The 27,948-nt window shown below is 40.0% G+C and overlaps 1 protein-coding gene across 16 annotated transcripts in view; it reads right to left on the bottom strand.

The window, feature by feature from the left end:
* Nucleotides 1-27,948, bottom strand: part of LOC105228936 (kinesin-like protein KIF13B) — a 66,202-nt gene that overhangs the window by 24,196 nt on the left and 14,058 nt on the right. For all 16 annotated transcript variants that reach the window (XM_049450666.1, XM_049450674.1, XM_049450675.1 and 13 more), the window contains exons 3-9: nt 4,816-4,903; nt 3,206-3,369; nt 2,602-3,118; nt 1,892-2,483; nt 807-1,229; nt 593-739; nt 306-473 (exon numbers count right to left, since the gene is read on the bottom strand). In XM_049450666.1, the coding sequence (XP_049306623.1) occupies nt 306-473; nt 593-739; nt 807-1,229; nt 1,892-2,483; nt 2,602-3,118; nt 3,206-3,369; nt 4,816-4,903 (2,099 nt within the window). The remainder of the gene's footprint in view (nt 1-305; nt 474-592; nt 740-806; nt 1,230-1,891; nt 2,484-2,601; nt 3,119-3,205; nt 3,370-4,815; nt 4,904-27,948) is intronic.

Here is a 27,948-nt window from a genome sequence, read left to right as displayed (position 1 = left end):
TTGCCAACGGAGAGTACCTCAGCCGATGGAACGATGAGCTCCGCCAAATAGCGAAGAGAAGAAACGACTGACGGGCAGGGACCCTTGGAAAAATCTATGAGTACTTATAGATCCTACCTTACGATACCAAACAGGATATGTTCGGGAAATAATCATATACATATAGTTTGTATACGAAAGCTTCTTGATACATTAAATATTTTTCGGTATATAATGTTTAATGATGAAACAAATTTTTGTAAAAGCCCCTAACCTAATTAAATTTATGCGTGTATTAAAATTTCCGCTAAAAATTCTACACTTACCCGCCGATTTGGACTTAGATTGGCTGGCGGTATTTGTAGAGTAACTGAGAATTTTGTCTTCTTCTCCATCTCTTCGGCGAGGAAGTTGGCCTCCTGCACCAAAGCATTGGCGCGCATAATGTCGTTTTTCAATTGGCCCAGCGAACGCCTGAACATTTCATCACGCTCCTAAAAAACACAAATTGCCATGTAAATATTTATGTGTGTCTATACTTTTTGAAATTAATGTGTAATAAGCTAATAGCTGTTAATGAATCCAAAATAAATAACGGCATAACGGTACATACCTGTGCCCACTTCTCAACGCGCATTTGCGATGTGGGTGTGTTCGGTGTAATCTTACCCAAACGCAAGGGATCGTATGGTGTGTACGGGGCATAGGGTGTGCTGGGCGATAGGGTGTTACGCAACTGCTGGAACTGGCGCTCATACTCCTACGAATGGGTGTTAAAATAAATTAATAATAATAACGGCGTACACAAGTGTGTTGTTGGCTCTCACCTGTCGCTGCTTCTCCAGTGCCACTTGCTTGTCTTCCTCGTGTTGGCGCTCGAGTCGCGCGATGGCCGTTTGTATGGGATCATTGCTCAGTTCGTTTTGCATTATCTCATCGCGCGCAAAATTATAATCGATCAGCTGGGCCGGGGTTTGTGGTTCCGAGATCATGTTGGCATTGGCGCTCTTCGGACAATTAACACGGAAGAAATGATGATTACCCCAGAGTATGCGATCGCCATTGTGCAGTGGAATCTTCTCCAGCACCGCCGAGCCATTTACGAAGCAACGGGCACCCTGTATGGGTTCCATAAAGAGGCCACCATCTTCGATGACAATGACACAATGTTCAGGTTGTATACCAAGGCCGGATAGTTGTATGTCTGGTTGTTGGCCGGAAATGCTATGACCACCGATTAGGGTGCGTTCCTGGAAACAAAAGGAATGAGTTAAAATTTTTGTTAAACGGTTAAAGACTACATCAAAGAATATGCGGCAAATATTTAAGTCGAGATTTTCGAAGGTAAAAATATGAGTAACAGAGGTTCTTGGGGCAGCGTTCTCAAAGAATTTGAGGAATGTTGTTGTTGTTGTCCGGAACGGACCTGGGTTTTTATCCAGCCAAAGACTGTCTACTCGACACCATTTCTCGAATTTTAGGGATGTTTTCTGCCGCTACAAAAACAACAAGACTATTACGCCAACACAAAAAAATACTGGAACAATATAGAACCAAGATCCAATTGGAAGACAGTAATATCTATCGTTGTTGTTGTTATTGCAACGTTAGGTCTATGTAACCGGAACGGATCCGTATTTTGGTCCGGTCAAGGACTAACAACTCGGCAGAATTCTGCCGTACAACAACAACAACATTCTCAGAATATGTCTCGAGAATGCTGCGTAGGTGGAAATCTACGAACGTAAAGAGCTCTGAGTATGTTTCGGTTATGCGAACCCGATTGTCGCAAGAAAGAGACATGACCAACTCAAAAATAACTGTTCCGAATTATAATGCTCATATGACGACATATCCCCGCAAACCCAAACTTAAACCCAACAAAAACTACACCAACACAGCCAACACTCACCTTTAAATAGTAAACCAACAACTCATTCAGGGACGGATCAGCATTCAAATTGACTAAATAATATTTGTTCTTCTCCACTTTAATGCCGCTCGCCTGCACACTAATGCCCATCTTTTCGAGCGCCTGCTGACGTTCGTTTTGTATGCGTTCGGTTTTCACCAGCTTCTCCTCCCACGTTTGTGAGATTTGCTTCATCAGATTTTCACTTTCCGCGAGCTTGTCGTGTATATCGACGCGTTGTACATCGCCCACTGGCGAACCGGTCGCATGTTTCAGCATATTACGTAGCGCCTCCACTTCCAGACGCAATTCGCGTATGATGCGTGCGTTCGGATCCTCATTGACGACAGCATGATTGACAATACGCTTGGCACGATCGGCATAGCGCAGCGTCGAGAGTGTTTCTTCGTAATTATCGGCCGATGGTGATATTGTGGCAACCATAACGGTTTTTGAATTACCACCCAAATTGTCCTTCAACAGCCATGTGAGTACAGAGTCGCGATAGGGTACGAATTTGTCGTTGCCACTTTTTTTGCCATTCGATTGATCGGCCAGCTTCGAAATGACCAAACCCAAAGTGGTGAGTGATCTGGAAAATGTAAATTGAAGTATGCAGTAGTATATACATATAAGATTTTTAATAACTTGAATAAGCTTTCTGATACATAATGCCCCCTAACCCAAAAAACACAAAGACACAAACTCACTTATTAATGTTGGAGCCCTCCTTGAGTCGATCGCCAACAGCACCAGTCTTCACAGCGCGTTCGGAACCAGCCAAATCCACCAACGACATACGTGACACCTTCTCACCGCTCACACCGGTCGCCTGATCTGTCAGTATTTGTGTGAGCACCACCGAGAAAACAGCATGCGAACGTGACGATTCCGCATTCATATTCGTTGCGGCGACAGTACGCGATTTATTGCCCTCGGTCATGAGATTGTCAATATCCTTGTATGAGGAGACCGCCAGCTGCGACAGACCATCCACATATGGACCCAACACATTGTGTTCACGCACCTTGAGTGATTGTTTATTTGGTTTCGGATCGAGCAGATCGTGTACTTTCTCATTGTAGATCTCCATGTAGGACACCTCGACCTTGTACATGAGATCCTGTGTCGTTTTATTGGCTATGGCTGAGAAGAGCTCATCGCAGAGGCGTGGTATGATGCCTTTGGACTCAAGCGAACCCATCATTGTGTATGATTTGCCGGAGCCTATGAGGAAGGGATGGAAAATAAAACAGCAAATAAATAAAGTATTCAATATGTTAGTAAGAAATAAGTGTGTGTGTGTGTACTCACCTGTTTGGCCATAGGCGAATATGCAGGCATTGTAGCCTTGGAATGCATTATAGAGTATATCACGTCCCACACAGTCGAAGACGGACTCCTGTGAGGCGAAATTCTGGTCTTCGGGATTTAACGAGTAGAAGCAGTGATCGAATGCAAATGTCTTGGGTGGTTTTCTGCAACAATAAAAAAATATATAAATATAATTTATCCGAAAAAAGAAAGCGTGTACAAGCGCAAAGCAAGCAGCGACAATTTTCGCAATAATTATGGTCAAATAGGCTTAGTTATGCAAGGGAGCACGTGCGCGAGCATTAAATCAGAGACAGACATTACAATTATGTGCTGCAAGTGGTGTATACCCTGTAGGAAAATTTTAAGCAGATGCATTCAGAGGGCCATGCGTGGTAAGAAGGAAAATCAATCTAAGAAAGAATCTGAAGCCTGGATTAACCTCAACTAACGAAACGTCCCGGAGGTACTCTCAACCGTTAGGGTTATTGTCCAAACGGTCTTGCGACCTACTCCTAAGCCTATCATTTAGAAGCCTCTTGCTCCCTAGATATACCTCTCTCTCCACATCATCAGCTGCTTTACATTAATTTTTATTTTCTCCATGGATAAAATGGTGAAATGAACTAACGAAAACGGAGCTTCGAATTTGATTTTTTGCAAGTTTCTCCAACGACGCCGATAATATCAGAAGCAAAACTCTAAAATTACAAAACCTCCCATAGAATCTCATATAAACATATAGCCGTTCTGACACCTTTGTCAAGTCCTTTATGTGGTGGGGGGCTCAAAATGATACCACACTTGCAAAGAAACTCGAGAGCGTTCAACGGGCGGCGCTCATCAGCAAGTGATGAGAGTTAATAGTGCGTTCACGGTTTGTCAAAGACTGCATAACCTCGCTATCAATAGCATCGGATGTCTTTGTCATAAGACAGGGTGCCAGGCACCCTAGAACTGCTATCAGGAGAATGGGAGTGGGTCGGTGCTCTCGTTTCCTTTTGTGTTCAACTACTAGATATCTAGGCTTTGAGGGGGCTTGGTCAGCGCTAATCCACCATCGGTACATCTGCTTTCGACCCCAGATCAATCGAAAGAGTGATCTCTAGTGATCTCTTTGCCCTCAGTAAGGCTAGTCTCTCCCTAGTTGTGGGACTTTGATCCAGACGCCATTTGCAGAAGCTGTATGGAAAAATATGAGGTAGAAACAACTCAACACTTCCTTCCTGACTGTCCCACGGTTGGGAGGTCAAGACTTCAACTTGGACTTGAAAGCGCAGACCTTCAGACATCCCGAACTAACGGGAAAGGGAATTAAATTGTAACTGTATTGGCTACTAGGCGTTATGCTAATTTATAAGATCAAACTCAGGAGTTCTTTTTTATGACTGGGTCCTTTGTGACTTCATATAGCACTCCACGTGCGATCTCTCTCTAGGTCAGCCATCTAACCTAACGTAACCTAGTCTATACAAAATCTACATATTTTCCTAAGAGGTAGCTACTCAAATTTTCTACTAGATACATATATACTACTAGACCTTTTATGTATATATAGATACACATAAGAATATGCATATAACTAGAAACTGCATAAAAGCCGCGCTTACCTCTCCAATTTGTCCAGCGATGGCGGATTTTGCAGAATTGTCTGCTGTTTTTCCATCTCCACGATGCATTTTGTGCCCAACTCGATTTCTGCAAATAAAAGAACACAACATGAATTTCAATCATTTTGCAGAATATTGAATATTATATGTCATTTTGCGGACACTTTAATGGGCTGTTCTTGGTTTGTGCGGAAGTGAGGATGATTCATCGATAAGTATATAAAAATAAGTTATTTATGTTATCCTAGTCATAACCTAGTGCATGCGCCTGCAGTATATAGTATGTATATAAAATAAAATATTGATTATAAACGGGCACTTGTGATAAAGAAGATTATGTAATAATAAGGAAAGGAAAATTGCTTAAATGAGCTTATTAATAATAAATATTTATGTAGCTATAATTCGACTATTAATTGTAAGCGACGAATATTAGAGAGCACATTTTTAGACGTTAAGCATAGGCATACTATACATATGTATTTTAATGCATTAACTTGATGAGAATTACAGAAATATCGCATGGTTTTGTAATTAAATAATTTTTTACAAATTAATACGGTCGGAGCGGGAGCGAAGAAGAGTATCAAAGCATTAATTGCAATTTATAATCCATAAAGTTTCGAAAGTTTATATGGAGCGAAGTGACAGCCATCTCTCTCGTGAATTTTGAGACACTTACTCTGTAAGGGAGCAATATTGTACCACACTATCAGTTTAAAATAAATTTCGATACCTTGGAGACCTTGCAAAAGCTGAACACAGATTCCTTAAATCTCTTACAGTATCCAAAGTCAATCATTGTTAGTGCGAGTAATAGAAGATATTTCATGACCAAAGCTTCTGAGGTATTTAGGTTAGATTAACCTGTTTGAAGCGTGAGCCACGCTTGGGCCAATTTTGATCTTTAGTAATGCCATCTGCAGGCGTATGTCGCCATCAGACTGGAATCAGTGAGTATTCAAATCATTTTCCAATCATCTTCCATCAGGAGCGAAAAGGAACTTTGTGTATTTTTGATCTACCTCTTTGCATGATGCAGTTTAACATTCTAATAGATTATTCCACAGAATTTTAACCTTTCTTGTCTCAAGCTGCTGTCCAGATCGTGTTGGGTTTACAAATATCAGTCACGTTATCGAATGACAGACGACCACCACTCTTGGCAATCTCGTCTACTATCTCATTGCCATTGTTACCTGGAATCCGATGGAAGTAAAGTCGCTTGCTTCTGGCGACACTCACCACTGCTGTCCTGCTTCCCAAGACACTTCTGGCCGATATGCGTAATGAGTTTACCTTTTTGTCGCTACTTGGCGACTGGGAAGGTGCCTGGTGCTGCATTAGAGGCTAGCTCCGTAGGTTTCCCCCCAAAAACCAAGACGTATGCTTGAAATATACTGCAGTGGTCTGGAAGCATAAAAGGCTGACATCTTCTTAACGGTGGACAGTATATACATGCATCAACTCCTTGTATCTTGTAGTCAAAAAAATTTACCAACCGGCCATTATGCACCGAGGTTCTATATGTAAATTCTCTTGCAGCCAGTAGTCACCCCGCCGTTTTTACTGCGCAGTTTTTAGCGAAGAGGTCTATTGGTGTCGGTTTAGCAATAGTTCAAGAGCCATATTTGGAGTAATTCTTAGCGCTGCCGTTATGCACAGGGCAACGAACTCCTAAACCATTTCCATTGGCTTGCGATCAAATTTCCGTACGCCTGTCTACCATACTACTGCACAGCAGAGAAGAATTGATCTAACAATAGCTGTATAGCACCAGTGAATGAGACAGGGATAAAGTCCGTTCCTTTGACAGTTGGGTCTACGTAAGCAGAACGGACCCGCATTTTTTATCCGGTCCAGGCTTGTCAACTCGGCAGAATTCTGATGCTACAACAACATAGTGAGAAAGACTCCAGGTTGTGCCATTATCTGCCAACATACTTAAAGCGGATTGCTGGCCTTTCTTGCTCTTTCTTCCAAAGCAGTTTGCTGTCCAAGAATACCCGAAGGTGCTTGATGCAGTCCAAGAGAGCTATCTCCCATCTTCATCAGAAGTATTTACTATATATAGAAATTATTTTCCGAAGAACTTAATAAGCAATTCTCTGGAAGAAATGATACCTCTAAAGCCTTTGCGTATGTGTCTTTTTTATACAATTAAAAAATTATATATTTAATGTTAAGACTTTGCAAATTTAGTAAATTTAGAACAACTTTCAACATTAGTCCTCTTAAATGTGTCAACATAAATAAAGCGAAAGCGTGACAAAGTTCCTAAAAGTGTTCCATTTCACCAGGCTAACGGAATGTGGTGCGCTCCTTTTGTGTCCATGCAAAAAAGTTTAGAACATTGAATAATAAATCCTACATAAATTATTCTGCAAAAGAAGCACAATCTTCTTATCACATGAACACACTGCGCTGCGCTGCATACATGCTCGTTCCACGTCTCGTGCATACGAAATTGAACATTCGCCTTCGCTCAGTCTGCAGCAAAATGGTGACCCGTTAAAGTGGAGCAGCAGAATATTGATAAAGCAAAATGCATTTGAATTGCATAAGTGGCATCTTTTGCTGGGATTTCGAGAAATTTAATTGATAATTAGAAATCCAGCTTAGTTGAAGTAGAAAAACGTGCGATAAGCAGAAAGCGAATAATAGAAATTTTAATTGGAATTATGTGCATAGATAGTAAAATTGCCTTAATTGATATGAATTGATTTCATATTGAATAGCTTTGTGAAATTAGTACTGGAGAAAAGTAAGTGCCATTTAATTTAATTGATAATATTTGTGCGGGATTAACAGAATTTCTATTACACAAATGTACTTTGAGACGGTATTCAGCAGAAGCGTTTTTCCTTCTTACTCTATAGTACTTATTTCCAAACAACGTTAACTACTTCAAATCGATACTACATCGCCAATAATAATACGTTTCATGACGTCGTGGTAGTCTGAAAGCATTGTTTCACAGACGTTAATATGACGTTGTTCTCCGAAAAAAATTGAGTGATTTTGAAATCGAGATTTCATCTTTCTTAGACCGAAATGATCTTTCAAAATAGTTTTCACTGGTCCTTCCGATATTGCAGTAAGATCTCTGACTGTTAATCGTCAATTCTAAAGCAGCAATTCCTTTACCATATTGACGTATTGATCTTCAGTTGAAGTTGATGGCCATCCTGGATGCGGTTCGTCATCAACGCGTTCTCGACCCTCTTTGAATAATTTGTATCAATCCAAAACACAAAAACTCGCGATAGCGACATACGAGCGCTATTTGTGTTGTTTACAGTAACTTAAAATATTCATATCGGCAAAAAAATTGAATAAAATGGCGAACATTTTCGCTCGATTCTTTTTTACAACTTTCGACGTGGCTTATTTCAGCAACACAGCATATGAGCTTAATTAAATTTTTGACTTTGAGGCCCCTTTCTTAACCAGTGTTTATCGAGGACATAGAATACTCTAAAAGGGCTTTCGTGAAGGTCGTCCAAAAACCTGTTATTGTTCCAAAAACTATAGCATGCTGGGCGCTAGCTGATATTGCAAGATCGTAATGTGAACTATCAAGAGATTGAGGCATCTATAGGAATTAATGGGACAAGCATACGTTCAACCTTTCAATTAAAAAAAATGTTCGATTGGTCGAGTGAAATTTAAAAAAAATACGAGAGCGGTGCTTCGAAACCCTTTTAAGACATCGAGACAGGTGAGGAATCTTAAATTTACCATACCATAAGAACAACGCCGAACAGCAAATCCAGAGATTTACATAATCATTTGCAAGTTGTCTTTCAATAAATCAGGAAAACCAATCGCCGATGTAGGATCACTCTTCACCACGACAATACGACAAAACATCGATTTGATGAGTCATCGTATAGTCTTCCCTTGGCATCGAATGACTTTTTTTATTCTCTCTCATAAAAAAAAAACTAGCAGGTCAAGGTTTTTCGACACCTGAAAAAGCTGAGTGAAAAGAGTGGCACTACCTACTCTAAAAGTACAATGCTACTGGGATACGTACATATGTAGATGAAATCGCAGTTTTTTCAGCATAGAAAAAGAAAGGAAAGTCTTGTGATATATGATGCCAAGACAAAGTATCTGGATACCACACACAAAGCTTTCTCCCGTCTTGGGAACTATGTCAGTTGGCAAGCTGGTTTGAAAGCGTGAAGGACTTTACATATCTCGGAACTAGCACGAATTCCACTACCAATCTAAGCCTAGAGATCAAGCACAAAATAACTCTTGACAAAAGGTGCTACTGTGGGATCGATAGACACTGGAGAGGCAGATTCCTCTTTCAACAAACAAAAATTGCGCTCTAAAAGCCTCTTATTATTCCAGTCCTATTAAGTATACAGCGCAGAATCATGGACGAGACAAACCGAGATGAGAAAGATCTTGGAGCATTCGAGAGAACTGTTCTCTGCAAGGTCTTTTGAGCGATGAGAATTGAAGAAGTTGGAACTATGAACTGTATAAGCTCTGAGGCGACATAGAAATAGTTAAGCACATACAAATCCAATGATTAAGTCTTGCTGTATGCACTGAACCGCACAAACCGAAGTAAGTGCGCCCACGCATCCAATGGAAGAACCAAAGATAGCGGCAACTGACGAAGTTTTTGTGTACTCGTTCCTGACCGACCCACAATTGTGGTGTCAAAGTGGAAGAGGAGAGAATAATTAGGCATTTTAGTTTAGTGTTGAGCAGTTGAGAATAGAAAGTTCAACGTCTTTCCATACCAATGGGCACTCCCTACATTATGAAGCTTATTTCAGACCCAGTGAGCTATTTTCGAAATTTCTCAATCAATAAGCCATGCTCAGATGGTCCCTCCATTGAGGGGGGACAAAAAATCGCCGATCTCACAGTACAATTTTGAGAATTGTGTTTGAAGTTTTTGGGAGTAATAAGCTCGTTTGGTCGAATTATAGCTCACATTAAAGTTGTTTTAGTACCAGTTTTCTTTAAAAGAACTAAGGACAGCTGGGATTTTTTTGAAAGCTCCAATGACTACTGGTATTTAGCTCTGAGTATTTTAATTATGTATAAAACAAAAGACAGTGCATACGTGTGTCACAATTTTGAACTCCATTACAGCCTCCAAATACAGCCTTAATTAATCACACGATTAGATATGGTTTTTCCATTAAAAAGCTAAACAGGGTAAATTTTAAAACCTTCTAATTCGAACAATTAGTGTAAACAAAACTTGTCAAGGTTATGTATGCAACAACAACAATACGAGGAATGTGTTAATTAACTAGACTTTGTTCAAAAAAAGAATAAAATATATAAATATTATTTATTATTATTACGTACTTCCTTTTCGACGTATATACGTAAATATTTATGAAGGGCGAAAATTAACAAACGCTGAAAAATTCGATTTCTCTGGCGTTCAGTGTTGATTAATTTCGCATTACACGCTCGTTTAATCGCGTTTCGTGCGAATTCGCATACAGTTCGGTAAATATAAACAATGCTTGAGATAATACATTATATTCGCATTAAATATAACAAAATATTTCAATACTAAAAGTAGAACAAAAGGAGGGAAAAAAGGAAGGAAAAAAGCAACTGAAGTTCAATGTGCAGGCAAGATGGGGCCGAACTTAAATTTAGTCATGTGCTATCGCCGAAATGTAAATATGTATGTGTAAATGAGCTTATTTGGTACAAAATATATGTGCTTTTGGACTAGTGGATGGCACTCTCGAATTTATTTATAATTTTTTATTTCAGAAAATTTGATGAAAATAGTAAGACTTTGTTCATAATTTTAAAATTCTCAATTTGTTCTTCAAAGTCTTTCAAAGCCTCGAAACAGTTGTTAAGCTCGATTTCCGGCGAACCATCCCTACTCAGTGTTGTGCGCTGGGTTTGGGACCCGCGATGTAAAAAACGCCCCCAATGAAAACTAAACAACAGCCTCGGGAGACCCCCCTTTTGATGACGACCATGGCGAACGCATTAAGGATTACTATTTGAGGCCACGCACCTGGAATGTTCGGTCCCTTAATTGGATAGGTGCCGCTGTCCAGCTGGTTGATGTTCTCGTTAGAGTAAAGGCTGACATCACCGCCGTCCAAGAAGTGTGATGGACGGGACAAGGACTGAGGCGAGTAGGTCTTTCTGGCATTTACTGCAGTGGCCATAGAAGGGAACGTAATTGCTTACCAATGAAAACTAAACGACAGCCTTGCTGTTGTTAACACGGCTATAATCGCGAAGTTCTTCAACATATCGCTGATTTGCGCCTACTGCTCCACGGAAGAGAAGGACGATGTGACCAAAGATACCTTTTGTGTGCACTTGAAGCGCACTTATGAGAACTGTCTCCGCTATAATGCCAAAATTGTGCTTGGCGACTTTAACGCCAGAGTGGACAAAGAAGGTATCTTTAGCACAAAGGTCGGGAAATTCAGCCTCCATGATGAAACATCCCCAAATGTTTTGAAGCTGAGGCTGATCGACTTCGCCGGGAGCCGAAATATAGTTATTTAGTACTTGATTGCAGCATAAGAACATTCATCAAGCTACTCGGCTGTCTCCGGATCGAAAAGCCACCAACCAGATTGATCATGTTGTGATAGACGGAATACAAGTCTCTAATGTTTTAGACGTGCGTACGCTCCGAGCTCCTGACATCGACTCGGACCACTATCTTGTTTGCAACCAAGATATGCACTCGTCTCTCTTGAACAAAAAACGCACGTCAACAAACAGAAGTAAATGTTCGACGTTGAGAAGTTAATATCACAATAGACAGCGGAACGATTTCCCACTCGACTTGCACGAGCTATTTAAATATGGCGGCGAAGAACTGATAAGAAGCATGCATCAGCTTCTTTGTAGAATATGATCGGACGAAAGCATCTGCGCCAACTACCCTGGGGTAAGCCTCCTCAACATTGTATATAAGGTTCTATTGAGCGTATTGTGTGAAAGATAACTTTTATTTTTGACGTGTTTCGGCTTCGGCTCACCTTTGCCACGATATTTGTCCAATTGATCGTCTGTTTGCTGGTTATAATACGTTTCATGACATCGTGGTAGTCGGAAAGCGTTGTTTCACAAACGTTAACGCTACACTGTTTTTCGAAAAAATTGAGTTATTTTGGAATCAATCGTGCTTTCACTTTCCTTGGGCCCAAATAAGCTTTTAAAATATTTTTCACTGATCCTTTCGATGTTCTAACGATACCAGCAAGGGAGCCAAAAACCCTTAAAAATCGCGTATACGGGAAATGTGGATCATTCTAAACAAGTTTTTCCAAGAGACTATGGGTCAAAAACTGGTTTCGAGCCAAACATTTTTAAGGTGAAGGTTTTAAGGGACTATATATGTGTTCGCCAGTTTGAGAGATATTGCAATGAAATTTAATACGTAGGTGCATTTTGATATTATATTGATCATTTGTCGGAATCGGCAAGATCGGCCCACTATATCACATACATATCTCCCATAAAACCGACCATATCAGCGGTTCTGGCAAATGTGCAGCTTCTTCACCGAGAAAAAGTGAGTAAAAGTAAATAAAATATTTGTCAATTTAAAAAGATATATTTTATTTAAATTTACTTTAAAAATTGGTAAACAGTTGAATTATTGAATCCGTTAATTGTACTAAAGAAAATTGCTTTTTATTGCTCGCGTCATAAAATGCGAAAAATATTGGAATGCAGGCTAAACCACACATATGTACATACAAAATTAATCTTGCGTTTGTGTGTGTGTATGTTTGTTGTGCGGCAATAAAGTTTATCAATAGTCAGTTTATATGTCTGTCTGCACACACTGTGAGTTCATCGCAATAGCTTTGTTGTGCTTGTTGTTGTTGCTGTTGTCAAGTTGAGCTGTTGCAATTGTTTCGTTTCATTTCGTTCGTTTAATATCCAAATATCATGCAGCGCACGCGGCATAAATTGACATTTGACCTTCTCTCAGTGTGTTGCTGCAACAATCAACCAAGCAACCAACCAGCCAAGCAACGCAAATAGCCAAACAACAACGTAATAAATAAGTACAATAAATCACCGTTATTTTTTCTTCAATATTTTGTTTACTGCAATCGAATTTCTGTGCTAACTTGACTCAGTTTTTTATATTTACACTGCTCATATATTATATATATGTATGTATGTGTGGCATTATAATATTATTTCGAAAAAGTTGGGTCGTAATTGCCTACTGGGTATATGTCAGGTTATATGTGAAGACTGCATAATTATTATATTTTAAATACGATCCTTAGCTATATAGTTGGAAATTGCACGGGGAATCGAGATGAGCTCCAAAGGAACCACTCTCAAATTCATCGGATCAAAATTGATCGAGATTTGTTCACTGACCGCGTCAACTAAATCGATAAACTGTCCAACAATCTAAGCGTATGACGCTCCAAAAATAAGCCAAAACCAAAATTCGCTGATGGCACTGGGGGCCATCCCTGACTAGGCTTATAAGAAGTGTATGGAAAATTAGATAAAGCGTTGGCTGTATGACCTCACGGCCTATTTTGAAGGTGATATTTCAGATATATCTTGAAATTTAGTTTTTTTTTGGCAGTATAGGTTAAATTTGATAACATACGAGTATGGTAGGGGCAGAGATGATTCCACTTGAGAAATGAGAACAAATTACATATAACAAGCATATAAGAGCAGCCAAAAAACAGTTCATTGTTCCAAGACCGCTAGATGAACATAGATATTAAATATTTGTTACAGAGGTATTGCACTGCGACCTAGGGTCTATTGTGTCCTCTCCATCCTGGCATATGTTCACCAAGGTCCAGCAACCTTAATAATTTCAGGAGCCTGCTGGACGCTACTAAGGTGACGTGATCCCTGTGTATGTAATTGGAACCCAGAGCCTTAAACCTTCTGCTGCAAATTGCTGTACAATCCAGAATTAGGTGTGCAGGTGTTTCCTCGTCCAAGTCGCAGAACTTGCAGTTTGCGCAGGAGACTATGCTCATGTTGGACAAGTGCTTCCTGAGCCTGCAGTGCCCTGCGTAGAGCGCGACGAGGAGGCGGAATTTGTCATGGGGGAAGCTAATTAATTCCTTGAACCTATAGAGGTTGTACCCTCGTAGTAGCAGCTTGGCATGGCGCATTCCTGTTGCCAGTGCTGATCTCTCCCCACTCTCTCATCCGTGCGGAGCAGCTCCTTAAGAGTGTGGGATCATCTTGGACGCTGCCGCAGAGTGGGCTAGTTGGTCGGCTAGCTCATTTCCTGCTACTCCTTTATGCCCCGGCACCGAAATTAGGTGTACCGGGTTACACAAAGATAGGTTGTTCAGCCTTCCTATGCATTCCTCTTACTAAAAGCGATTTAGTCTCATATGCTGACATCGCTTTTAGTGCGGCTTGACTGTCGCTAAGAATGGCGATGGGCTAGTTGCGGTGGCGATTGCTTTCTACGCACTGACTTATAGCAAAAACTTCTGCTTGAAAGATACTTGGAAAGCGTCCCATTCGTATGGATGACTTGGTATACGGTCCCGCAATGCCTGCTCCAATGCCTTCCGGTGTTTTTGAGCCGTCAACGTACCACAGGATAGTACTGTCTCTCAGCAGAATGTCTTAATGTCTAGAGTAGCTCTAAAGTGCTTTGTGAAATTAATCCTCTTTGTAACGCCGCCACTTGGGAGTAGGGCCAGTGCTGTTTTTTCCCTTAATGCCTTCACCTGTTGAGACGACATTAGCTTTCCTATGCCGAAACCCTCTGTTGACATTAGCAGCGTGGTATGTTTCGCTTTCTGTTTAATCATTAGATTCAGCGGTGTGAGCTCTAGTATGACTTCAAGCACCGTAGTGGGGCATGTGCACATTGCCGCTGAGGCACAGCTTCAAAAAAAAAACTGTTAAAGGAGTTGAATTCTCTGATGCAGCTTAGGGGACTTGTGTTTCCAGCTACTCCTGAGCGGGCCAACTAAACTGCCTTTTAATTCCTTCTATTGATTAAAGCTACAAAAAGTCTAGTTATTGCCTACTCGCCTAACCTAACACAGTGAGGCTTAGTATTTGCGCTACGGATAGCTCCAATTATTAGATTAGAATCCGATTTAATGGGCGTGTCTATTTTTGTTGTTTCAAACGAAAACTGTTTAGTAAAGTATTGTCTCATGGACGGGCAAAAATTTGGGTGCAAAACTAATAGAGAAAAAGATACCGTTTTTTAACCACTTTCAAGATCGAATTGTGTTTATACGACTCTCTCTCACGGCGTTTTACCATTAAAAACAACTTTTAGTGCAATAAAACTGCAATCCCCATATATTATTATTGTGGGGACTTATAGAAATACAATAAAATATTATCAGCTGTTAGTGTAATTTCCATTTATTGTAAGCTCGACGCTAAAATGGTGTTGGGGAATGGCTACGATAGCGGAATGTGTGCTACACGAGCATATCGTACAGCTACTTAACGCAGCCGACAGATTAGCGCTTTGTCTTTCAATGTATTTGTCTAACCGTCTGTCTGTTTCACTGCACCACTAATGATCCGATCCGCCGGCTTGTCTATCAGCTTGGAAGTGCAAGCGCATGTCAACTCACGAAGTCAACTAGGCGTTCTAACTGTGTGCTTGGCGTTTGCTTTCGCACTCTATTTACGATGATATTTTTCACATGCACTTTTTACTATCTATATACATACATATTTGTTAGTGTGTGTATATATGCAGGGATATATTGTATATTGCCGCTGACACAATGTGGAAACCTTGAATTTGAAATATGAACATATGAAACAGAAAACAAAAACAAAACAAAGCAAAGCAAATACAAATGCATAAATATTACAAAAACACATATGTATGTACATATCTATACATATGTATATATGTGTGTGTATATATGAATGCATATAGGATAAGTAGAGTCAAATTGATGCATTGAAGGTTGGCATGGCAAAGCTGTGAATTTTAGAGCACGGACTACCGCCTGTATGTATGTAGTATATACATACATACATATGTATATATCAATGTGCGTACGTGTGTGGATGGGCCAGTGTGCTCGTGTTTTGATGAACGCTAGCGCTTAATCAAATAACAATGCCGCGATGCGACACTTGGCTCTGGAATGCTGATATTGATTTCAGCCGCTGAAGCCGGAAGGCGGGGCGGTGTGTGGGCTCCCTTGCGAGTGTGATAATTGCCATATTAGCGGTCGCATAGTACTATCAACAAATTGAACATATGTAGGTATGTGTGTGTGTCGGTCGCCTCCATGGTGGCAAGTGCGAACGACTCCGCGCCGTGCCGCGACTCCATGATAAAATCTACCAAAACTGCTGACACGCGCAAATAATAACGAAAAGACGTAGAATTCTATCACTAACTGTGAATTAGTATTCACAACAACTTTTCACTTTTTTGTTATGTAATCAAATATTTAATGTTGTTAACTCCGTTGCGGCAAACGGTATAAACAATGGGTTAGCTTAGTACCATGCTGGATCACTGCTTTCGAGACTATGTTGACCTAGTTACGAGTTTCTAGAAAATTTATGGCATGTGCCTGAAGAGTTAGTTAAAATCTCACCGAGCGAGAATCAGAAGATCGCCTACCAGAAGATATTTCTTAGCAAAAAAATAGTGGCCTGCTTGCCGGAGCCTACGCTGCAGCACTGTATATTTCAAACCAAGAGTTGCCGCAAGAAACGAAAGTGGCCCGTCCTCGTTCTGGAAAATGTAGCAGACTAAACTCCTGCTAATTCAGAATACACCCTGACTTATCAAACATATGTCCAGCGTGAAAGGATTCTCCGCGTGACACTAGCCACCTCTTTGCATGCTCTGCTAATCCTATACATCTGACACCCTTCTCCCTGTGGTCCGAACCCATCGAAACAGCACATTTCCTGGGCCTACCGTTTGGATCGCGTCGATGGCACCTTATCTAATCTTATCATCTTAACGGGGTTTAGGTACCCGTTATGACAACAACAACTTTGCTACAAACTTTCGCTTTCTTCCATCCCGATCGCAACAAAACTTCTCGAACCATCCGATTACCAATTTACCACCACGTAGAGTTTAACGAGCCGCCATAATACACCGAATATCCTATGCCCCGTAGCAGTAACTTTGGTCCGAAACTCACATCTTCTTCTTCTCTTCTCTGGCACTACAACTGTGAGTCGGTCAGGGTCGAGAACGCAAACCTTCGCCAGTTACCTCTATCCTTTACCACGAGCTATACGCGCTTCCTTCGGTTTTTGCCGAAATATCATCTTCCATATGTACGGCATGACCTAACCAGCACATTCGTTGGATTTGTATGTGCTTAACTATATCCATGTCACCGTAGAGCTCATACAGATCTTAGTTCCATATTCTTCAATACTCATCCCTCACCCAGACAGATCCAAAGACCTTGCAAGGAACAGTTCTCTCGAATGTTCCAAGTGCTTTCTCATCTCTATTCGCCAACGAACATGCTTCTGCGCGGTATAATACGACGGGAATGTAATATTAAAGTTGCCTTAGGAAAAAAATTTGAAAGATATTGACTTTTTCTCTAATCTATGAGTAATCCTAGAAATCCTCACCAAATAAATGAAAAATTATACAAAGCCTTGCATAAAAAAATTCTAAAAAATCAAGTTCTTGCTGGGCTGTTACGGTTTTTCAGTTTCCTTAGGGTCGAAGTTGGTTGTTAAAACTGTTCGAAGAAACCTACATAACCTCAAGGTATCGAAATTCTGCGAACCTTGGGGCCTTCCATTAACCATCCACGTCCAGTACACAAAAAGCAATTTCCTGCAAATTTCAATTATTTCGTTTGCCTAAAGACCGAAGAGACTAAGTAGGCTTAGAAGAATACATACCGACCAAAATTCCTAGAACTGTTTTAATAAATATTCAGACGAGTGCTAGATTAGTAATTGAAAGCAAAGTCACGACACATGCAAACCGCGCTGCAGATCCTCGCTGCACGTCATTGAGGACGAGCACAATCACGACACAATGGCAAAATGATGACAAAAGCAAACACGTCAATGTGATTTGTGTCAACATGACTCGGCCCATGCCATATGCCTCTGTATGTATGCCATGTGTGCACATGCGTGTACCGAGCCAACGCATTCAAGCGAGTTTCAACGAATTCAAATGGATTACCAAAGGATAACTCACACCAACAAGGACAAATAATAAAAACTAAAACTGTAGCAAAGCACGTTCCAAATGTCGGCGTGGCATCGAGTCTACACGGGCATTGAAAATAAAACGGATTTGAGCACACGAATACATACAAGGGATATCCTTAAATTTAGAACTTGTTTTAGTTACAGTTTTTAAGATAGCGATCTGGCATTCTGCACACGTCTTTTCCCCACCCAAGAAGCTACTCATTGTCGGTACTGTCGATACTCATATCCGACGTTTTCGAGCTGCATTTTGTTCAGCGATGAGGCCCATTCAATTCAAGAGCCGCCATTTCATCTGGTAAAAACAACGTTTTGGTGTAGTTTGTGGTCAGATGGAACCATCGGTCGATATTTCTTCAAAAATGATGCCAGTGGAAACGTAACCGTCAATGGCGACCGTTATCGCGCCAGGATAACCGACTAATTGATACCTGAAATTGAAGCTCAGGATCTCATATCAACAAAACGACGTCACTTCCCACACAATGCATCAGTCAATGGATTTATTGAGAGAACAGTTCGGTAACAGATAATTTCACGTTTTGGCCCGGTCGTTTGGCCACCGAGATCGTATGATAACACAACGTTCAATTTTTTCCTTTGGGAATATGTAAATTCTAAAGTCTACGCGGATAATCCCGCTTTGATTCAGGACTTGGAGCAAAACATCACGCCAGTCATTCGCCAGTTACTAGTCGAAATGCTCGAACCAGTCACAAAAAATTGGACTCAACGAACGGAGGGCAGAACTACAACCTAAGAAACCGGCGGCATATCGTTTTTTGAGAGAACCAATTTTGGGCATTAAAATACTGAGCTCTCTCTTCCAAAAAAATCCCTCGTAAACCAAACGTCTTCATATTTATATATCATCCAACCAACGACTGTTACCCAGGTAAAAATATTCGCAGTTTAGAAGAGGATGACAGCTCAGCCGCAGATGAACGATCAACAAAAAAAAAACAGATCACACGACAGTAGGCTCTACGTAACTGGAAGGGATCCAAAAGAAAAAGCTAAAAAACATTGTATACAGCCAGCAGGGATCACTTACACCAAAAGGTCATCCCTATAAGTACCGTTTAGAGGTATGCTCAATATAATTTGAGATTTTAAGATTCTAGGGTTTGATAGTGATTGCCGAGGGACATCCAAATTTAAAAAAAAACATTATTTCAATAATATTCTTAAAATTCTAAGGAACTTTTACTTAACCTAACTATCCATTCTAGCTAAATCACTATAATTTTGTGGTTTTCTAAAGCAAGAAATTGCTTCGTTTGTCGCTGAAGATTTCTAACAAAATAAAAAAATATTTAGATATTTTGAAAAAATCCTAATTAATTTTAGAAATCGATAAAAGAAAATAAGAAAAGAATTAATAAAAACTGACACACCCCTAATATACAAAACACCACACCACCTCCTCCATTCAAGCAGCCTTAAGCCAAAAGGGAGTTGGCCATGTAAAAAATGCATAAAAGTTATAAATAAGTCAAAACAAAAACAGAAACAGTCCAAATGCAAAGTCGAAAGAAAAGCGTAGCGACATTGAAATGTTAGACTATACGTACAAAAACAAAGAAAAACATGTGCACATAACCACAAAAAAGCTGTAAACTATGCAAGATTATGTGTGCGTGTGTGTGTGAATTTGTCATAGAAATGCTTGTGTCACCAGCCTAACGGGAAAATTCTACTAAAACACGCTAGTAATTAATTGACCCCAACTTCAAGGCATGACTAGGGGTCAGCGTTATGATACATAATATAAATGAGCTAGGCTAGTCGTCTACAACAACAGCAACAACACATCAGCTGACCATCAGCGCAGCAAAAACTTTAGTCGCTGGCACGCTGAAGACGAACGCTTCTACTTGCTCGCGCATTAGCATATAAATTATATTACTGAAATTGTTGCAATGAAACCCCCTCGCGCGCCCGCCTCTGCCGCGAAATTGTTGCGTGTGTTACTGTGCCTAATATATTTATAAGTACATTCATATTTGTTTGTATATATGTATGTAACGGTGCGTAAGTAAATAAGTGGATATAAAGTAGGCTTAACCAACAAGTTGGTGCGCCACCGCGTCGGTGAGTCAGAGTGCCAGTGCGTCGTTGAGCCACAAATGAATGTATTACACCTTAGAGCTCATTCATTACTCATACCAGGGATGTATTGTATGTGTATGTAAGTGTGCTTGTAGCACAGGTAAGACACATTTAACAAATTATGCTTTTATTCCTGTTCGATTTTTTACAGTTACTTTTGTGCGACTCTGAGTGGATCATTCTCGGCCAATTCCTTAGTGGGCCGTACAAAATTCGCTCAACTTCGTGTGGTAGGGGAAAGTTCGTGCAAAGCAGCTATCTGGCGACAGACATAGCTACCTGCTTACATACATAATACATATAGATATACAATTCTATATACCATTGCGGTTTGATAAGCGCTAGACTTACCAAGAGGTAGAAAAGATGTAGCATTGCCAAAAGTAAGGTAAGAAAAGAGAACTATAAACGGCTAGGGTAAAGATTTTGTGGTTGTTTTTTGTAACGGTTATCTGCGATCCTAATTGTGGACCCTTGACAAACAGATCGACACTCATTACAACTTTGTCGGTTCCAAAGCCGCTTTCGACAGCACTGACAGAAGCTGTCTATTCAACATCATGTCTAAATTTGATACCCCTCCGACACTCATACGGTCATGCAGCATGACGTTGAGCACAAACATCAGTTCAGTCAAAATCGGGAAGAATCTCTTTGAACCACTCGATATCAGACGAGGTTTAGACAAGGTAATTAATTTCTCATGCGTTTCTTCAATATAATGCTGGAAAAAATGATCTGTAGAGCTAATCTAAACTGCAGTGGCACTGCTGACTCTAAAAGTATAATGCCACTAGGATACGAAGATGATATTGACAACCTAGGCTTTAACAACAGAGCTGCCAGCGCCGCCCAGAAAAAGAGGCTAAAGAGGTTGGTCTTGTGATAAACAATGGCAAGGCAAAGCTCTTAAGAGCACACACAAAGACTCCACGCGTCGTAGAAACTATGATAGTGTTGGCAGCTATACATTTAAACATGTTAAGTACTTTGTACATCTCGGAACCAACTTAAATTCCAACAGTAATCAAAGCCTGGAGATTACGTGTAGAATAATTCTTGTCAACAGGTGCCACTTTGGGCTCGATAGGCAATTGAGAAGCGGATCCCACTTTCGCTGAAAATTATGCTCCAAAAGACTCCCATTATCAGCAAGAGCGCCAGTGCATCCAATAAGTGGATAGCGACCTATCTAGACTGGTACAACTGACATTATCTCTCAAACGATCAGGCAACTGACTAAGTTATGTGTTCTTGGCCCAGGCCGAGCCACGGTTGTAGTGCAAATGATATGAACTGTCTCGAAGGGGTCGTAAAATGGAGAAAGTCAGATTTCACCGATGACACTTAGTGTTATTTGGTGATCCCGTTATTGCTAACCCCACGACATGTTCTACATTACCGAAACTGACTCAGATTTTGATCGGCTCAGAGGTGTCCTTTTAGTGATATAACCTTATTGATATTGCTGAGCATTAAGCTGGCAAAAAATTTGTGTAATTTCGTATTGTGTTACAACAACAATTATATGCAGTAAATATATATTTTTCTAAAAGACCACTATTAGACCACCAAATCTCTTACTAACGACGAATTTCAACAGATATGTTACTAGACATAGTCGCTGGATGGTTCGTATGTAGAACATACTGTCTCAAGGAACGTGAAATTTATTCACTTACTCCGTTAATTTTTACTTCAAAGACATATGTACCGGTGAAATAAAACTATTCGTTGCATGTTTTATCAAGGAAGTCATTGTGAGTTGGACTTCGGGTTTCGAAAGAGATTTCAATTACTTACTTAGCAAATGAAATTGAAAAATCGATTGTTCTATTATTCCCTGCCTGTTGGTGACTAAAATCCAATATGCACTTTGTTTGTTATTTCGCTGGCCAAGAAATTTCAGCATAGTCTTGTCAGAAAAAGTGAGACAGTACTCAGCTTGAACCGATATTATAGACTTTGAATGAGCTCCTTTCTGATTGAGTTTGCTGGTTGCTCAACTAGTAGTAGAAAAAGCTACAAGGTCTGATCGGAGACTTAAATCTAGTACAACGGGGAGCTGTTAGCCCTTGAAGTTCGCAGCAATCAGCTCATTGGGTTTAGCCCTTTGGGTAGATTCGTGGGGCCTGTGGTTTAAACCCAAAGGTAGGTAGAATTTAATATAGATAAATTCCGTTCAGTGTGGAGTCGCACTGCGGCTGGGTGCCGGACACTCAGCATGACAGAGGTTTTAGATCGGCCTCGCACCCGACCAAGGTGAAAAAGGTGTCCCTTCCACCTCATGATTTGGGGCGCTGATCCACGCATTGTTTTAATCTACGTATGTACTTTTATGCACCATGGGTAAGGCTGTTGTTCTATTATTCTTTAGCATATTGGTCATTCTGAGGTAGCATAACAGGTTAAAAACTTCTTAAAAACTCAGTCGAACAGAACTAAACACACATTTGAAACGAGCTCTGTGTTCAGATCCGACGTTTAACTCTTTTGGTTGTTAACTTATAAAAAATGCAAAGTACGACTTCAATGGAAATACCTATCCTCTAATCTCGATAATTCATCATTAATGGACAATATTACATTGTATGTACGTATTTCTTGGTCGCATTCCGACCCGGCGACATAAACTTCTGAGCTAAGACCTTAAAAGAATTCATAAAATCGATTTCAAATATTTTTACAGCGTTTTCTAAGCCTCAGCTTAATTTTTTTAATAAAAATTTTTAAGGTTGCATCTTTCTAATACCTATCAAGCTTAGCCCAAATAATTCAGTTTACTAAAAATTTGACATAACTCAATTAACTGTTATTTTTTGACAGTAACAGAATTGCATGCAAATTTATCGCATGAGCAATGGAAGAAAGTCACTGTGCTCTCAAACTGCTTTCGTACTTTTATTCGTAAATCGTACAATTTGGTGTGGGAATATCATGACTAATTACAATATACATTTTCGTTGAGACTGTAATAAAAAGCACAAATAACCTTTATGTATATTCATTGTTAGCGAGAAAAGAGGTTAAATTGCTTTGGCACACAAGCAGCGGTGAACAAGAGGATAATAAAGCACAGACTGACACAAGAGAAAGACGAGGCGGCTAAGGGAGTATGCCGGTTGTAGGCTTAGGAGATTTGAATTTTGATACGCATATTTTCATACATACATACATATATATACAGTGGTATATATCGCATAAGAGCGGCGTAAACACCAAGGAATATAAGTTGTATTAAAAATAAACTTTCTCGAACCAGTTTCGCCGCACCGAAAGATCTTACGCTTTATAAGTTTTGATCGTGTTTTTTGCTTTTATTGTGATTTTTATAATTCGGCCTCTTGCTTTGTATGTCGTAAAAGGTTTGGCCGAAGAAGGTAATTTCGCATTAAGTACAAGTCTTTATGTAAGAAGCTTTGTGTTGAATGAGTTCATCCGCTTTTCTATCCAAATATCGACAGAGCAATTGCGTCATGGCATAAATCGGCTTCAGCAATTTGATAAATGTCGCATGATTATACTCAAAAGCAATCTGAGCACGCTGATTGAAGGGCAACCGATTTTAGAAATCACAGCCGAAGTGCCCAGGCATGAAAAAAACCACAAAAAATTGGGACAGCTATGACAGTAGCTTCGGATTCGGGCTCTTAGAATGTGGTCTTTCGAACGCAATAAATATTAGAAGTGATCATAAATATATACTAGCTAATAGGTCGAACTGTAAAGAAGATCGTTAGAACGAGCATACCAAACCATCAAACCCGACTCTCTGGTGTTCCAAATCAAAGCGACCATTGCCGGCCTTCAAAAAAGTGTCCTATCGCCTGGAATTAATTCGAAACAGCCGTGGGGATCACTTGCCCGAGAGTGATCCGTTCGCACGATGTAATCGGAATGGATCCGCATTTTTATCCGGTCAAAGATTGTCATCCCAGCAGCATCTCCACAAATCATCTCAGATATTTTTTCATTTGCTACAACAACAACAACGATAAGTGATAATAATTGTGGTCGTAAAATGGAATGGAAAAGGAAGTACTTGTTGTCATAACGGGTGATACAAATAGAGGTAAGACCGAGCATTCATTGTTGGATAATATTCGACCGAATAGATCACGAAATCTTAAATTAAAAACGTACAAAATACATCTTGTATTAGAACGGAAGTCACTCGATCTTCGAAGCGGCATTGCTTCGCTCTATGGTCTCTTGAAAAGTTCAAAGAAGATCCGACGTTTTCGAGTCAAATTTTCGGCTCAATTGGTATGTAAACAAGCAAAATTGCGACATTTGGGACGAAGAGCAACCTGAAGATATTGAAGAGCTGCCATTTCATCCAGAAAAAAACAACGTTTTGAAGCCCGTGATCTCGGCGACATTTGGTATCAACAAGACGGCGCCACTTCACATACATAGCATCAATCAACGTATTTATTAAAATATCACTTCGGTGAGCAGATAATTTCACGTTTCGTCTAAAGTCTATACGGACAATCCAGCTTCGATTCAGGCCAGTTACCAGTCGAAATACTCAAACGAGTCATCGAAAATTGCACTCAACGGATGGACCGCCTGAGACGTAGCCGCGGCCAACATTTGAAAGAGATAATTTTCAAAAAATAAATGCCAAAGAATGTTCTTTCGAATGATATTAAACATTTCCTATTAAATTTCAAGTTTCTGTATTTTTTCTTCAAAAAAAGTAGGAAGCCTCGACACGGATTAGCTTTTACTTATTCTTCATACATTCAGTACAGCTTATAGTGAATTAAGGATATATAGTAGAGCTGGTAAGAACTTTAATTTTCTTCTATAAAGGTCATCTTCTCTTCCTGGTATCACTCATTTACCCACCGGGTTTGGGTTCATTAACTAACGGCAACTATGTAACTCTACTACAATTCCCACGACAGTTAGCGGTATTGACTTGGATTTTATCCGACTAAGCGCTGTTATTTTCTAGAGTTCTCACCACATTTGGATCAGTTTTTATATAACTTTACTACAAAGGTCTAACATTTTTCCTTCTGTTAGTTCTAAATAACTGTAATATTACAACTATTTACAGAAAATCCAAAATTCTTGAAACCTGTGAGTATATAATTTAATAATTTCCTGCTGAATCGCGCAATTGTTCGGCGAGTAATTTTCGTATAAGCCCTATAACATCTTATCACTGTTGACACTGATATGGGTTATCAGCGTAAAAAATGCCTGTTATTACTTGCTATATGTATAGTATATGATTAAGTAATAATAATAATACAGACTAACTGCATGCGTAGTTAGTCAAAGGTAACTGTTTATATGATATACCCTGGTACACTCACTGCTTGCTACAATTACCGTCAACAAATTGGCTTAATTATTTTCCCGTGAAATAAATATGCAGCATAATAATAAAAATAAACAATACGTAGTTGTTATTAAGCGAACAGTTCCGCTCCAATACAGGCGCATATGTGTAATCAGCTGATGTGTCAACGATCGCATTAAATTATCTACCTACCTACTGACTTATGGCGAGGTATGTTTGCTTTTCGCGGTGACTGTGACTGTGAGTCGTCGCTAATTGTCTCTCTCTATCTTTACGCTCTCCTCCTCCCGCCCGCTCTTTGGCTCTTACGTTGTGAACTCGACGCTACGGTCAATATTTTCTCGCCTTACCGGTTTTGTTTGGTGTGGAAAAAATGACATAAGATCCATTTTGAGCAAACGAAAATAAAAGCTAGCAAAAACGCCAAATTGGCTAAATGACGGTAGTGAAAACATATGATCGGCCAAAGCAAACGAATACGAACACGAACAAAACAAACAGCCGAAGCAACGAATGCGGCGGCGACGCTCACACGTTAGTTATGTTGCTTCGTTTGTTTGCTGGCATATTGTTGGTGTTGTGCGTTAGAAGGTTAAGTAAATTGTATGAAATATGCGAGGTGATGATGAGAGGGGCGAGAGCGATTGCAGCGAGGAAAAATACCAAATATAGCTGAAAAATAGATAAATGTGCCGCCGAGTGTGCAGGTTGGTGATTGAGAAACCGCAAGGGGGCGGTAGAGTTGAAGCCAGTGGCGCGCACATACTGACTTACTCACCCATATGTATGTATGTATATAAATGCATGTCTGTCTGTCTTGTCAACGCTTATATTTGTGTGGCAACTGCAATGCAGTCGGTGCAGAGTGGTGCGAGCCGATGGCAGGCAGTGCCATTTGGCGAATTTGTAATCAATGACTCATAATAACTTTGCGACGAATAACCGTTAAGTGCTCTTTTCGCTGGCTTTTATAATCGTATACTGTATATACAGATATATGCAAGTGAAATCATGCCATTATGTATGACTAGTGGCAAGTCTCCCCCAAATTTGGCCGACTGGTTGACATATCGAATGTTTTTCGGTTCGCTTTTGCTGCAATAAATAATAATAAAAAATCGCTGCTTATTATGGCGTGATATTGAAAAGTGACAATAACGGTCTTAACCGCAATTGCAACTCTGCTGTTTTGTTTTTGTACGCTGGTGGTTGTAATTTATGCTCGACTATGACGACATTGGCTTTGGATCATGAAAAGGCGACCTTTATTTTTGCTACGGTTGAGATAATTATATTTTCACGTATAGTATGGTTAAAAAGTTAAGCAGCATTTGGCATAAAACTGTTAACTTCAGATGCACCGAAGCTACAATAAAATGGCAGCTATAAGCTATTGTGGTCCGATCTGAATAATTTACTCGGAGATTTTAGCGATGCCTGAGATAAGAATCAAGCCCAAATTTCATGAAGATATCTTCTCGAAATAAAAAGTTTATGTGGAAAAATAGGACGTGCGCAAAATTTCGCATCGATATCTCAAAAACTAAGGGACCAGTTAGCATATATACAGACGGACAGCCGGACGGATAGAAAAATATTTCGACAGCCTGTGTTCCTGCACTCTTCACACGACCGCGATTATTGTCAAAGTACAGAGTCGCAACAAAATCCTCAAGTCGCTGGCCGGCAGTATATGGGGAAAAGACAAAGAAACGTTGTTGGCAACATGTCCAGTATGACTAACCGACTCTTTGCAGACCCTGCTATCTGACACCCTTCGCTCTATGGTCCAAGCCAGTCGAAACAGCTGGTTTCCTGGGGCTACCGCTGGATGACGTCGATGACATCTTTTCTAATCCTTAGCATCCTAACGGGGATTAGGTCTAAAATAGCTAAGACGATTATTGTGTGTTTGCAAGCTGTTTGTTTACGAAGGGAGAAGTTTTTCTAACGATTTGAAAATGTTGTATTTCCAATGGAATCACGGCGACGACATCGTTGAAAATGTTGCAGAAGTGTTTTGAGAAGACTACTTTTACAAGTACTTGAGCGACAACTTGCCTCATTCGTGTTGTCCATAACGATAATAACGAACAAATAAAAAAAATAGTGACTCAAAATCGTCATGTTAGGTTCAGAGAGATAACAGAGAGGAGCTCAACATATCTTATGGAACGACTCAACACATTCCGGTTAATATTTTGGGTATATAAAAGACCTGCATTTTTTGCGATGGCGACGTCAAGTAGAGGTAGCAAAAAAGAGATCAACGTGGCTGCGAACTCTAGATTCATCAAACGACGAGACGACGACGAGAAGTTGGTTTCTGATAATGACATCGAAACTGTACAACAATCTAATGAATTGCGCTCCAAAATGTGCGGAAAATGAAAAAACCAAAATGCACTGCAGGTACTGAAAGCCAAGAAGGCCAAGGCGAAAATAAAGATTTGTATTAAAATACGTGAAAATGTAGGCTTTTTTTCGAGCCAAATTTGATCAGATGATAC

Source organism: Bactrocera dorsalis, chromosome 3 (genome assembly GCF_023373825.1).
Source record: "Bactrocera dorsalis isolate Fly_Bdor chromosome 3, ASM2337382v1, whole genome shotgun sequence".
Classification (NCBI taxonomy): domain Eukaryota; kingdom Metazoa; phylum Arthropoda; class Insecta; order Diptera; family Tephritidae; genus Bactrocera; species Bactrocera dorsalis.
The sequence above is the reverse complement of the archived record's forward strand: the minus strand, read 5'-3'. Positions and strand labels throughout refer to the sequence as shown.